Source organism: Mytilus californianus, unplaced genomic scaffold (assembly GCF_021869535.1).
Source record: "Mytilus californianus isolate M0D057914Y unplaced genomic scaffold, xbMytCali1.0.p SCAF_11, whole genome shotgun sequence".
Taxonomy (NCBI): domain Eukaryota; kingdom Metazoa; phylum Mollusca; class Bivalvia; order Mytilida; family Mytilidae; genus Mytilus; species Mytilus californianus.
The window spans coordinates 49,640,684-49,656,320 of record NW_026262593.1 but is presented as its reverse complement, the minus strand read 5'-3'; the positions used below and the strand labels follow the sequence as shown (position 1 = coordinate 49,656,320).

The 15,637-nt window shown below is 32.5% G+C and overlaps 1 protein-coding gene across 3 annotated transcripts; it reads left to right on the top strand.

Annotated features, from left to right (window-relative positions):
• Positions 1–1,899: 1,899 nt before the first annotated feature.
• On the top strand, positions 1,900–6,537 carry LOC127720248 (integrase/recombinase xerD homolog). 3 transcript variants are annotated; one of them, XM_052226735.1, is made up of 3 exons: positions 1,900–2,789; positions 4,828–4,980; positions 6,361–6,537. In XM_052226735.1, the coding sequence occupies exons 1-3, from the start codon at positions 1,979–1,981 to the stop codon at positions 6,375–6,377; spliced, it is 981 nt and encodes a 326-aa protein (XP_052082695.1). In that variant the 5' UTR covers positions 1,900–1,978; the 3' UTR covers positions 6,378–6,537. The 3 variants fall into 3 exon arrangements, with proteins under 3 accessions (XP_052082695.1, XP_052082694.1, XP_052082693.1); XM_052226734.1 differs by lacking the exon at positions 6,361–6,537 and having other exon boundaries at positions 1,900–2,399; positions 4,819–6,351; XM_052226733.1 differs by lacking the exon at positions 6,361–6,537 and having other exon boundaries at positions 4,828–6,351.
• The last annotated feature ends 9,100 nt before the right edge of the window (positions 6,538–15,637 follow it).

Genomic DNA, 15,637 nt, shown 5'->3' with positions numbered 1-15,637 from the left:
CTCGTCAAAGATTAGAACGTTTTCTAGCTGTAACCTTTTAGAGGTTAATTTGAGGAGAAAATTAAGTTTTGAAAACCTCAGTGCAATTGCAAATTAATTGATGAGATTATCTCATTTTTTTCTTTTGTTAAGTATATGTATATAAAACATGTTTAAAACTTTTTTTCGCGAAGACAATTGCGATTTATAGCTGTTTGCTTAATATCCAGTGGCAAATATGTCATGCATTTTTAAGACGGAACCAAATTAACAAATGTTGTACAGGTAGGTTCTGTAAAATAGCAACCACAGAATGAAGCACAGGACATTTCAACTGTAGCTTGAAGAAAATTATATATTGGACAGGATAGTTAAGTTCTCGCTTTACTCGTCTAAATGATTGATATTTCAGCTATATAAAATTTAAGGATGTTGGCTACTCTGTTTCAAAATAACAAGCTTTTTAAAAGAGTGTTATAAATTGATAGCATATAAATAAAGGAACTAAAAAAGCAGAAAAAAAATGAAGGGTCCGTGTGCTTGTTTTCGAGATATAAGCCAGTGAAAATTTGGCGGGAAATAATTTTCTCTAGACTTTTCATATATTTAACATTGGCACCCTTTTGCTTTAAAAAAATATGAAAAAATAACAAGGATTTTATAGCATTTTCAAATATGGCTTTTTAAACTATATGTAATAAAATTATGAAAAGAAAAGTAGGGGTTAGCGGGGAAATTTTTTTAATGGCAGTACATGGATAAAAACAGAGGATTCCGAATATCTGGCAAAAATTCAGAAACAAGAGGAGCGAACATCCTTAACTATCGACATGAATTTAGTTTCATGCATTACTCCAAATTATATTTTTTTAAAACAATTTTAAAAGAACGAAGCATGTATTCAAATTGACATATTAACAACGGTCCGAAAAATGGACTAAAATATAATTGTTTATCCATGTATTCTTTCTTTATAAATGCTCTAATTAGTTTTGCACATATGCATGTTAATACTTGTAATTGGAAACAGGGAAAATTACTTTACTTCGGAAAAAAATATTGTAAGCCAAAACTCAACCTGTGGATTCCTCAAAGAGTTGGCGCAACGGATTTTTAAAGCGAAGAGAGCGAGACATGCTCTTACGGAAAACATCAATATTTAACATGCCTATTCAGACAGACATGCCTGTGTACACATATCAGACCGCAAAACGGTCGCAATTTATAATTAACATGAAAAGCCAATGTGACCGAATTTCTATATCCTAGTCATCCTTTGGGTATAGACATTTTTGCATGAATTGAAAAAAAAAATGTTTGTTGCATATACGTCATATATTTATATAATATAATGTATTTATAAAGGTTACTCGGGAACACGTGTATTTGTTTACTTTTAACACGTGTGTTTAAATCAAAACATGTTTATGTTTAATTTGATTGGACCATCAGTAAGTTATTACCGGTTTAAGTTATATCAATCATGATAACTTCATGCTAGAATTTTAGCGCTAAAATTATAATAAGATATCTAGAATTGTCATTCGAGGTTCGCCTATCCGACAGAAAGGTTCGTTTTTTCTTAAATCGCCACTTGGTAAAATGTCCGAATCTTCTCCACGTCTGGAATTGAATGAAGACATACTACTCGAAGGAGATAATAGTTTACCGCCACCTAATATTCATAAAGCAGCTGATAAGTCGTCTGATTTGGTAGATACTGTAGAGCTTTTTAAGACAATTTTAGACAGCAAGTTAGGTGAGTTGAAATCTGAACTCATACAAGAACAAGATTGCCTTAAGAGAAAAATTAAGGAGGACGTCACTCTAAAATTTAAGGGGGAAGGAAACAGAATTCAGTACACCTTTAACGAGGAATTATTAGACACTGTTAATAAACTTTCAAAATTCATCCCTAACTCCAATACTCAAGCCTATAGATTAGTTCTTGACATAACTGATAAGATCAAAAGCCGTAATAAGAAAATACGCATAGCTGATGCTTCCCCTGCTGGTTGGGGAACCGTTAGGGAATACGAATCCAATGCCGTGGCTTCAGATTCTGAAGATGAGAGAAAGATACGACAAGCTGAGACCAGAGCTATCCGTACCTCCAAGGAGAAGTCAAAATCTCGCCAGCAACCTTACCCAAAAAATCCGCCTCGTCAACAACCTGCGGAATCTTATGGTAACCCTGCTTACGCTCAGCATTATCAACGTAATCAGCAACAGCCCTTTCGTGGGAGCTTCGCAAGGCGTGAGCCTTGCTCAATCGACACGTGCCACTACTGCAAGCAACAAGGCCACTGGAGAAAAAACTGTCCTCTTCTCGCCAGTCTCAGGTCATCCAACAGCAACTCCACAACCTACCAGAAGTAGTAAAGTAGGGCCTGAACGTCACTCTCCAGTCATTGTGAATGATAAGTATTTAGACACTATTAATGACCAATTTTCTACATGTTTTGTTGATAACGATTATATAGAATCTTTTTTAGATCAAGTTCAATATTTTGAAAATTGTCAGTCATATGATAAATTTAAAGGGGTGAAAGGTAGATTAGCTTGTCATGTAAAGTATTGGGAAAATATAGGTGCTTGTCCTTTTGTGCTTGATACTATAAAAAATGGTTATGTTATTCCATTTATAGATACACCTTTTAAAATGTACCACAGAAATAATAGATCAGCACGGCAGAATACTGAATTTGTCACAAAGTCAATTGAAGATTTAGTTCAAATAGGTTGCGTAATTAAAGTGCCTTTTCAACCATATGTGGTAAATCCATTGAGTGTTGCTACTCAAAAGTCCGGTAAGAAACGACTTATTTTAGATATGAGTCAATTGAATAAACACATAAAGCGCGAAAAAATAAAATTTGAGGATTGGAAGTTAGCTATACAATATTTTGACAAAGATATGTATCTGTTTAAGTTTGATTTAAAATCTGGTTATTTTCACTTAGACATATGCTCACAGCAACAGACTTTCTTAGGTTTTCAGTGGGAAGGTCAATTTTATTGCTATACTGTTTTAGCTTTCGGAATTACTACCGGTCCGTACATTTTTACTAAATGTTTGAGGCCACTAGTAAAATTTTGGCGTGGAAACGGTATAAAAGTTGTTTTGTATTTAGATGATGGATTTGGCATGAGTCCAGATGAAAATACATGTAATGAGCAATCGTCCTTCGTAAAAAGGTCTTTGATTGATGCTGGTTTCCTTATTAACGAGGAGAAGTCTGTTTTTAAACCTGTTACCGAGTTAGAATGGTTGGGAATAGTTTGGAACTCGAAAGAATACAAATTATCTATTACTCAACGTCGAGTTGACGATTTGATTTTCTCATTGAATGTAATTTTGGCTAAATTTCCCTATGTTACAGCTAGATCTTTAGCTCAGGTTGTAGGTAGAATTATTTCTATGACTCCCGTAATCGGAAATGTGGCTAGAATTATGTCAAAGTTCTGTTACATGGAAATTGAAAGTAGAATTGGGTGGGATATTCCCATTACAGGGTACAAACCCGTCGAGGTTTTATCAGAGTTAAAGTTCTGGTTAGAAAATGTCACCATGATTAACTATCGTAATTTATGTCATTACAGTAAATCTTCTGTTGTCATATACTCAGATGCTAGTAATATTGCCGCTGGTGCATACACCGTTGAATTAGAAAATAAGATTTTCCATAAGATGTGGACATGTAGTGAAACGGTACAAAGCTCCACATGGAGAGAGCTGAAAGCTATAGAGTTGGCCCTTTTTTCTTTTAAGAATAGTTTCACAGGAAAAACTATAAAGTGGTTTACTGACAATCAAAATTGTGTCAAAATTGTTAATTCGGGAAGTATGAAAGAAAATCTTCATGTTATAGCAAAATCTATTTTTTCATTTTGCATTCAAAAAGGAATATCAATTGACATTCAATGGATTCCCAGAAAAGAAAATGAAAAGGCTGATTATATCAGCAAAATGGTTGATTTCGAGGACTGGGGAGTCACACATATATTTTTCAATTTTTTAAATGATATGTGGGGTCCTTATTCGATTGACAGGTTTGCAAGTGTCGAAAATAGAAAAGTTATGAGATTTAACTCCTTATTTTGGCAACCTGATTCTGAAGCAGTTGATGCATTTTCTCAAGTTTGGACCAATGAAAATAATTGGCTAGTTCCACCAATTAATCTTGTGATACGATCGATTAAACACATTATAGCTTGTAAAGCTCGAGGCACGTTAGTTGTGCCTAAGTGGATTTCTGCTGCATTCTGGCCTTTGATATTCGATAAACATCTGATTTATCAAGATTACGTAAAAGATGTTATTGTGTTTAAAAATACTGATGGTATTTATAAGCAAGGTTCGAATAAGAATACGATATTCGGAATTGAACCGTTTGGTTCGCCAGTTTTGGCTGTTTTGCTAGATGCATCTTAGACATGGCCCTAATATATATAGATATATTTTAGCAGGCATGGTCTGTTTGTGACATGGCCCTAATATATATATAGATATATTGTAGCAGTCATGGTCTGTTTGTGACATGGCCCTAGTATATGTATATTGTAGCAGGCATGGGTGTTTATGTTGACATGGCCCTAGTATCGGTAATGATATTGTAGCAGGCTTGGTTTTTTATTTGACATGGCCCTAGTATCTATAATGATATTTTAGCAGGCATGGTAATTTGTTTTACAGTTTATGGCCCTAGTATCTATAAAGATATTGTAGCTGGCGTTGAAATATTTGAATATATATTATATTTTACTGTGTATAGAAATCTGAAATATGCTAATAATTCGTCCTCTGTATATGTATATAAAATGTTATTGCAATTTTACGTTTTTCAGATATTTTTTCAGTAGGACATTGGTCAGACTTTAATTCACAAGTTGCCTCTAATAATGATCTCAGCAGTTTGTTCAAAAAGTTACCAGAATTCCTTCTTTCGTCCAAGGCTGCGAGTACTCAGAAGAAATATAGATATGCCTTCAATTCATGGTGTAAGTGGACTAGTCAATATTCTTTTTCACCATTGCCAGCATCTCATTTACATATTTCTTTATATTTAATTCATTTGTCTGAAACTGCAAAATCGGTTTCAAAATTAAATGATGCTTTTTACGCCATAAAATGGGCACATAAATTAGCTGGCGTTGCTGATCCCAGTGAAAATAATCTAGTTGCATCTGTTCTTGAAGGGGCTCATAGAAAAATAGGTCATTCAGTTGTCAAAAAAGAACCTATCACACCGCATATTTTGAAAAATATTGTATGTAAATATGCTAATAATACTTGTAATTTAAAAGATGTAAGAATAGCATGTATGTGTTTATTAGCCTATGCTGGCTTTTTAAGATTCTCCGAGTTAGCTAACTTGAGAAGGTCTGATATACAGTTTTCCCCTACTTACCTTACACTTCATTTAGTCAAGAGTAAAACTGATGTATATAGGGAAGGGAAAGATGTTGTCATTTCAAAAACAGGGAATATTACATGCCCGGTAGATGTACTTCAGCGTTATCTAAAGTTAGCTAACATTCCTGAAGAATCGAATGATTTTATTTTTAGATCTATTTGTTATTGTAAATCTTTGAATATATACAAACTTAGAAAGAGTAGTCATATTTCTTACACCAGAGCCAGAGAGTTATTGTTATCTGCACTTGACAGTTTAGGTCTTGATAAAAAACAGTTTGGCTTACATAGTTTGAGGTCAGGAGGAGCTACTGCCGCGGCAGAAGCTGGAATAGATGACCGGTTGTTTAAGAAACACGGGAGATGGAAAAGTGATAAAGCCAAAGATGGTTATGTTAAAGAGAGTATACTCAACAGATTGTCAGTATCTAAGAATTTAGGATTGTAATTTATATTGTTTGTCCCCCCTTTTTCTTTATGTCCCTTTCTTTATCAATCGAAGCTTTCTGTGCTGTCGGGGCGAGCTGATAACCAAAAACTGTGTTGAGTTTTTACTTTGTAAATGCTTTATGTTCGTTTGAAGTATTGAATAAGAACATAAATGTATTTATAAAGGTTACTCGGGAACACGTGTATTTGTTTACTTTTAACACGTGTGTTTAAATCAAAACATGTTTATGTTTAATTTGATTGGACCATCAGTAAGTTATTACCGGTTTAAGTTATATCAATCATGATAACTTCATGCTAGAATTTTAGCGCTAAAATTATAATAAGATATCTAGAATTGTCATTCGAGGTTCGCCTATCCGACAGAAAGGTTCGTTTTCCCACCCACCCACCCCTTTTATTAAGACTTCATAGGAATGTGAATCAGTATGTTATGTAGAAAATAGTTGATAAAATACATGTATGTAAATCGAAATGATTTTTTCTTCAACTTATAGAACATTTTTCTATTGTAGATTGTGTTTATATGTGATGGCAGCGGTCGATGACAGCAAATTGGACATTTGTTTATTGTTTATAATAAAAATAAGCTTTCTGTGCTGTCGGGGCGAGCTGATAACCAAAAACTGTGTTGAGTTTTTACTTTGTAAATGCTTTATGTTCGTTTGAAGTATTGAATAAGAACATAATTAAAATTTATATGATATATACTTAGTGATCAATAAATATTGAATGCTTCTTTTTGTAAATTTATTTAGGTGTAAAAACGTTGACCGAAGTACATTTTGTTTGAAGCGCCGAAGCGCTTCGTTCTAAAAATGTGCGCAAGGTCAACGCTTTTATAACCCTATAAAATTACTAAAAGAAGCATTCAATAATTGTAATTACATTTTTTGCTAGGATCATGAAAACACGATTTCTATCAAGTTTTTCTTGAATTTACCTGTACACTTTATTGTGGAAGCTCGTGTGATTATGAATGTTACATTTCATTTTGAGATGAAGGTTGATTTCAGAATGACGCGAGATTGCTGATAGCCAATCAAAATAACGTATTATAATGAAACATACATACATGTAATGTAATTATTGCAGATACTTTTGTATGTAGAAATAACCATAATTTTGATAAAGCTCTACTTACCTGTACAAAATAGAACGTCTATAACATGAATAAGGACCGATATACTTTTTATCTCTTCGTATATCACTATATAAAGTAGTATATTTTTTGGATACGATGATGTTGTAGTGTTGTATGTAAAGAGTCAAAATAATAACTGTAAACGGAGACTTAAATAGCATTGGTCACCCCAGGTTTCAAAAGATCTTCAACAATCCAGTTATTAGATGACAATTATTGGTTATAGTCTTTGTTTTACAAATATCATATATGGCGGTCATTTTTGAAAACGTTTACATGGTTTAGTTAGCTCCTTTTTAAGTGAATGATTAAATATTTTGTCGATAGCTTGGTGATGTTGAGTTATAGCGACTATGCAATTTTAACATTGTCCATGTAGGTTCTCTCCTGTTTGTCGACAGTTTGAAATTTGACAACACGCATAGTGCAAGGAAATGTTTGTGAAAAGTTTTTCCTGGCTTCCGTCAAAGCTTATTTACGTCAAGTGGCAAATATGTAATTTATACAAAGGTCTAAAATAAAAAATTTTAAATGGACTGATTGACATTTAATCCGATAGTCCTGTTTGCGAAAATGCCACACTCTGCACTCTCAAGAACCCTCATAACTACTATTTAAGGGGTACGTAGGTTGTCTCTTCCAAGGTCAAAATATTATGTATCCTGCATGCCTATTTTCAGTGGCAGTCAAAATGTTTCAAACACCACATTTGAATTAAAAATTGGAAAGTTGACCACTATGAGACAAATAGTGTATGGTAAAAAACGCTTTATTAATATATGTATTTAAGAGTTATAGAATATTGTACGAAGTAAAACTTTTCTATAGGCTTGTTTGCAGACTTTTATAAAACCACGAAACTAAATATCCGGGGAAAGAAAATGTTTGCTCAATCCACGAAAATTTATGAATCCACAGTATCCGAATACTACTAAAACTTGTATTTTCAGGAAAGATCCTTGAAGTTTAATTTTTTTTTTAACCATTTAGGATAAGATGTTTCTAGTCATTAATAATTATCGTTCAAACTAAGGAATGACGTTCTTCTATAAGGGATTTAAAATAATCCTTTAAATTGTCATATGCGACTGAGTTGGATGTCTTTTAAAGGATTAAGTATCCTGACAATGCTCGATTTTCTTTATCAGCTTACTCTTCTTAAATGTGAAAAAAATAGTATATTGAAGGCATTCGTTATTGCTTGCAAATCGATAACCAAACCCAATTAAGCAGTAACTTCCATGAAATGAATGTGTTCTACCTTTATAACCAGGGCAATACCTTGGCATAGATGGTACTTACTTCGAAGGGTATAAAACCCAAATACTTCGATAACCTTTCGAATCATTAACCAAGTCACAATATGAAAGTTGTAATAGCGTTACTTTTAATCTTTAATTTTATGCATGCGAATTCCTTACAACGAAATGCATATACGGTTAAAAACAAATTTTCAAGCATCTATCCAATGTGTCTTCTGAATCCTGAAATGAAAAAAATATATGTTCAGTCTGAAACACGCTGTGCTAGTTACTGCATATCTAATATCAGTGAACCTTGCAATGCATTTATTTGGAACAGAACAAGTAAAACATGTACGGCTTTTGGAGGAATCAGTAGAAGTATTGATGCCATGACTTCTGAAGTGGAAATTTACAATGTGAACAAATACGGTTAGTATACTTCAATGATAGTTATTCTTTTTCTGTTTTTGATTTTTTAAACACTTATTCTTACTATATTTGCATCTGTAGTGTTTTTAGATCTTTACTTTTAGAAGAATTTAAATCTTATTCACGAACTGATTTAACCAATGTAGAAGAATATCGAGCAATGCAACATACTATGAGTATTATCTAGTAGCAGTATTTAATCATCATCATTTTTTTTTTCATTTGTCCATTCGATGTTTAAAAGATTCGGACAGGCTTAAAATTGCATGCATGAGTTTTCATAGAGCATGACAACAAACTGCATTCCTAATATAGATGTGGCATATGTCAATAATTCCATGGTGCAAAACAAAAATATCAATCCTCTGAATATACTACTTAAAGAACCAATGACAACGTATTTTCCTATGATTGACATTTTAATATTTTTATCTAAGTTGATTATTTGTGTATCCATTTTTGTAGAAATAGCTCTATTTAATGACATGACGTAATCGATATTTCAATTGGGCATAAGAAATAGTAGTATAAAGCGTACACACATCTTGATATGACTGCAAAATTATAAATATTGCGATTGAAGATTTGAGGTAAATCTTTCCATTTTTAAGAATACACATCTGATTGGAATATACCTCATCACAATATGTCTGAAAGCTATCGTTTAATGATGGTAAGAAGAAGTCAACGAAACTTCACAAACAAGGAAAGAAAATAAACAATAGCAAATGACAAGTCCCGTTTATGGTAAATTTTGGCTTACATGTGAATTTAAACATCAATGTCTTAATAATTCGTAAAGGGTTCGGCTGACTGACTATCAGTGTCAAATATATATATTTACTGCAACATAAAAACTAAATTAATTTTTTAGTCATTCACGGACCAATTGGGAGGGACTAATCTTGACAGTCTTGACTCTAGATGCTTTCTAATGATTATAAACAATCTTCTGTAAAAGTAAACTGAAATTTTAACTTAAGAGAGTTTGAAAAAAGTTATTAATGTTTTAAATTTCAATTATAGATTCGAATGCAATTAATATGTAACATTAATATTTGTTTTCATTTGCTAAAAAATACAATCAAATCTACAGCTGACATGTCGTAATTAAGGGTTAAGTTGCTATATTGAATTGTTTGGTCAAAATATGTTCGATAACGAAAATACAATCAAAAAGAAAACACCTATCTAAAAATTGCCGTTTTGATTGGATTTTATCCAAATTTGAATCGTAATCATCTTCAGTTTAACAGTTTTCACTTGTATGACGTCACGTTAAGCCATGACGTATATGCACCAAAATAGTTCATGAAGTTTCGCGGACTTTTATCTTTTTTCAAATTTTTACATTTTGTTCAACTTCTTTTTGTTATGCATTAGAATCAGAATAACTGTACTGGTATTACTTAAATGTTAATTCCAAAACAAGTTAGATCATTTCTCAGTACAATATGCAGAGTATAAACATTTCACACTATTTCTTGATTATGAAAAAAAAAAAATGTCTATCCAAGTTCCATAAACATTTTGACAAAATAGTGATGTCTAAAAAAAAACTGTATATAAATGTTAAATTCAAACTCATCATAGATACCAGGATTGAAATTTTGTAATTGCGCCAGACGCGCGTTTCGTCTACAAAAGACTCATCCGTGACGCTCGAATCAAAAAAGTTAAAAAGGCCAAATGAAGTACGAAGTTGAAGAGCATTGAGGACCATAAATTCCTAAAAGTTTTGCCAAATACAGCTAAGGTAATCTATTCCTGAGGTAGAAAAGCCTTAGTCTTTCAAAAATTCGAAGTTTTGTAAACAGTTCATATATAATTATGACCAAATCAATGATAATTCATGTCAACACAGAAGTGCTGACTACTGGGCTGGTGATAACCTTGGGGATTAAAAACTCCACCAGCAGTGGCATCGACCCAATGGTTGTAAATAAACTCATCATAGATACCAGGATTGAAATTTTGTATTTGCGCCAACTACCGATAATTCTATCATTAAAAACGAAAAAAAAAAATGTAAAAAATGTTGCACACTACGTATCTTTAGATCATGAAACGTCTGTCCAAGTTTCATTAAATTCTATGAAGAATTTACAAACTTATTGATGTCTTAACAAAATTTCAACCCAGACCTTATATGAATGTTAATTTGAAATAACAGGGGTGGTGTGATTACTATTCGGAAAATTTTTCATGGACTAAAGTTTAAAGATGTAAAACATTACAGATCACCGTGCGACCTTCCAATGCACAAAACCTCTACCACATAGTTATTAAGCGACAAAAAAAAATATATATTTGGACAGCAATATAATGAATGTGGTGTTTTTTAAAACATGTTTGATAGTGCTCCACCTATTCCTAACATGGAAATGTTGTGCAAAATCCCAAGAACAGCAAAAATCAGTAGAGGAGGGCGCGGCTCTTCATTGCATTACTATACCACAACATAATCAAAATATATTATCAAAATAGGATGGATAAACATTACTGGACAAACCCATAAAGTACTGGAAAATATATGGTTCGTTAAACAAAATAAGGCTGATTTTCATTGAGTTGATAGAATGTTTACTACCATGAAGTTAAAATCTCCAATAAATATCAAGTAAACATCTACTATGCTAGTATGTCCTTTTTTATACTAATCGACAACCACTGCATTTGCCTATAAAAGAACATTGTAAAACGTTAAAGAAGTAATCATCAAGTAGAATAACAAAATTTTATGTTGCATTTTAATGAAGTTTTTCTGAATTGTCCTTCATCAGAAACGCTCAAAGCCAAATATTTGAAAGCCAAGGATGTATTAGAATCGAAACAGTTCAAGAGTTACATGACCAAGTAGGACCTACAAATAATAGACAAATCAATATGAGGTCAACTTTATCTGAGGGGATTAAAACCTTAGTTTCTTTATAATTTCAAAATTTATAAACGGACAACTAATCTACAGTTCGAAAAAACGACATGAAAATACAGGTCTCCTCATTTAGTACTGTTTATCATTATTAAACCTTATCTCATTTCAGGTTGTACAAATAAAGGATATTACTATGATCCAAACTTCAATACATGTTTGAAATTGTTTGCGGATCAGATAATCGGGAAAACATGGAAAGAAGCTAGAACACACTGCCAAGAGAATGGCGGTGATTTAATTAGTATAACATCGAAGGAGAAATGGGATTTTGTATTAAATTTTACAAGCTGTAAGTACACAGATATATGGTCTAATTCAATTTATGCAAATATTTGTTTAAGTCTGATTTTGTGTTATCACAAGTTGTATGTAGCATACACGTTGTTATTTGTACAATTTATATGTATACGTTATCGTTTGAATGATTCAAAATTGACCCATATGAATTACAGTGTATTAAATGAATCGTTTAAATTTTGGGCAGGATGATTTTAATTTTAAGATATCGTTTTGAAAAAAATCTAAATTTAGTACCCAATTGCACAATACATACAACGATTAGTTATATTGCTTGGTCTTCTAACACCTGTTTATAAACTATTAACATCAATTTCACCAGCAATCGAAGTCGAGCATCAAAAATATTTTGAAACTACCTACTCTAATAGTGACGTGGATACTGTTCTTAAGATCTGTAAGGGTACTTACAATCTTAATCTCTTTTGTCTTGCAATAGTATTGCAAACTAAAAAAAACTGAAACAATTGGTACTACTTTGTTTCATAAAAAAGAATGATCAACGTAGATATAAGTATCTTAGGGAGGGAATATCTTGCTATGTAAAATCACTCTTATTCAAACAAAAATTCTCTGAAACTGATTTTATCAAAATGCTTCATTTCTTGACGAACAACATATTTGTTACATTTGGAGGAAGTCTTTTTAACAAATGATCAGCATTCCCATGAACACAAACTTTGCTTATCTTCTTGTCTTTATTCTTAAGAGGATGACTTCATACAGAAACCTGTTTTTTAGGAACAATGAAAAAAGCTAGCATTATCCCTTAACCTGACGTTCTGCTATATAGCTGATGTCGTCTCACAAAATAATTTAAAACTTGCTGACTATGTTGAACGCATCAATACCATCGAACTTGAAATAAAGGATGCTACAGATACAGTAAAGTGAGCTTCATATTTTGACTTGCATTTAAAATTTGACAAAAGAGATTATTTTAGCTCATTTATATGTAGCAACATTCCAGCATGACCTGCTTAATGAGTATATATCTCCCAGTTTATACAATATTCCACAGCTTGAATTTCGTATCATGATTTCAATGATATTAGTTGCTGCTTACAAGTAAGCGCTGAAACAAATGTTCATAATGGTAACGTTAAAATCATGCCTTCGAAAATTTTACGGACACCATCACGAATTGGTTGATCGTTATGGAATATATGTTAAACATATAACGAGAGATATGTTTCAATTGTCGAAGTCATAATCCCGTCCTGTTTTCCTCGAATAAGACCTACCGAATAGGACTTTTTTTCCAGATGTGTACTTTCATGAGCAACGCAGCGGATGCCGAGAGTGGAGTAGAATCTGATCGATCAGGAGGCACCTACGATCACCCGCCCGTCCCCGGGTTTGGTTGGGTTCGAGTTGCCAAGTTTGCAGTTTTTTTCTACGGTGTTTTGTGAACAATTATTTGTCTGACCGGTACACAGATATATGGTCTAATTCAATTCATTCAAATGGTTTGTTTAAGTCTGTTTCTGTGTTATCACAAATTGTATGTAGCATACAAGTTGTCATTTGTACAATTTATATGTATACGTTATCGTTTGAATGATTCAAAATTGACCCATATGAATTACAGTGTATTAAATGAATTGTTTAAATTTTGGGCAGGATGATTTTAATTTTAACATATCGTTTTGAAAAAAATCAAAGTTGAGTACCCAATTGCACAATACATACAACGATTAGTTATATTGCTTGGTCTTCTAACACCTGTTTATAAACTATTAATATCAATTTCACCAGCAATCGAAGTCGAGCATCAAAAACATTTTGAAACTACCTACTCTAATAGTGACGTGGATACTGTTCTAAAGATCTGTAAGGGTACATACAATCGTAATCTCTTTTGTCTGGCAATAGTATTGCAAACTAAAAAAAAAACTGAAACAATTGGTACTGCTTTGTTTCATAAAAAAGAATGATCAACGTAGATATAAGTATCTTAGGGAGGGGGGATATTACTATGATCCAAACTCCAATACATGTCTGAAAATGTTTGCGGATCAGAATAACCAAAAAACATGGAAAGAAGCTAGACAACACTGCCAAGAGAATGGCGGTGATTTAATTAGTATAACATCGAAGGAGAAGTGGGATTTTGTATTAAATTTTACAAGCTGTAAGTTCACAGATATATGAATTTATTTAAACGGTTTGTTTGAGTCAGTCATTTGTACAATTTATATGTAAACGTGATCGTTTGAATGATGCAAATAAAGGCAACAGTGGTACACCGCTGTGCAAAATTGACCAATACAAATTACAATGTATTATATGAATTGTTTAAAATTTGGGAAAGAGTTTTTTAACCTCAACATTAGTTTAGTACCCATTTGTTCAATACATGCAACTTTAAGTGATATTGCTGGGTCTTCCATGTGCTCCACAAAACCTGTTTATAAACTATAAACATCAATTTCACCTGCAATCGTAGTCGAGCATCAACGTTATTTTGAAACTACCTACTCTATTGGCGATGTGATACTTAAAAGTTCCAAAAATCTGTAAGGGTACATACAATCTAAATATTTTGTCTTGCAATAGTATTAAAACATTGTCTACCCGTTACACAACTATTACTCGTTCCAAACTAAAATGAAAATTGAAAGAATAAGTACTGCTTTGTTTAATTGCAAAGAATGATCAGCGTAGATACAAGTATCTTGTCCTAGGAAGGGACACATATTGCTATAAAAAAATCACTCTTATTCAAACTAAAATTTCTCTGAAACTGATTTTTATCAAGATGCTTAATTTCTTGATAAACAACATATTTGTGACGTTTCAAGGACGAGCTTTTCACCAACAATCGGCATTCCCATGAACACAAACTTTGCTTCTCTAGATCTTCTTGCCTTTATTCAATGAGTCTGACTTCATTCAGACACTTTTTTGGAAGTAACATAACGATTTGACGAGTCAAGCCATTTCCAACTGTTGTTTTACAGATTGTTCGTATGTTGTGTTGTTATGTTATCGCCCAGGTAAGGGAAGGGTCGCTGTCTGTTGTATCTGTTTTTTGTTGTTGTAATAAATGAGACTGTTAGTTTTTTCGTTCTTGTTCTTGTCAAGTACTTTTATAGTTGATTATATAAATAACTACCGATCTTTCTTTAATTATATTATTTTCACAGAAAAAAAGCAAACATTCCAATTTGAAACATGGTAGATAGATTGAGCATGCATGTTTGACACATATAGGTCATTAGCTTCAGTGGTTTGCTCGGACATACCTATTGCCAATTCGGCTTTGAAATTACTACAGTTGTGTCTGATGGTGTATAATTTATAGCACGAACAGTGGTACATTTTTATTGTTCCAGCAAGGTGAATTTAGGTCGCAGTCATCCTGCAAGACCCTAATATATATTTGATTTGCCATTTTCGGGGTGTGAAACAAAACGACCGATTTGATTCTTATACTACAATTATAACAAAAATATCTATTCGATAAAAAGTTTGAAGTTTTGAAAAACAGAAACAAAACATATTCCTCCGAAGAAAATAACGATCTACAACGTTAACTGGCTATTCAAAACAAATAATTCAACCACATCACAAGCAAAAATGAGAAATGTATTTTGTGACCACTGTACGTTTTAATGACCTAATAGTGTGAGCAAACAAATGATTAACTGCACGAGATAATCCGTGTTAAAGCAATGCCAAAATGTTGACTTAATTTGTGTTTTTAATTGCTATTTTCTTCAAAACGACTTTTATTTCAC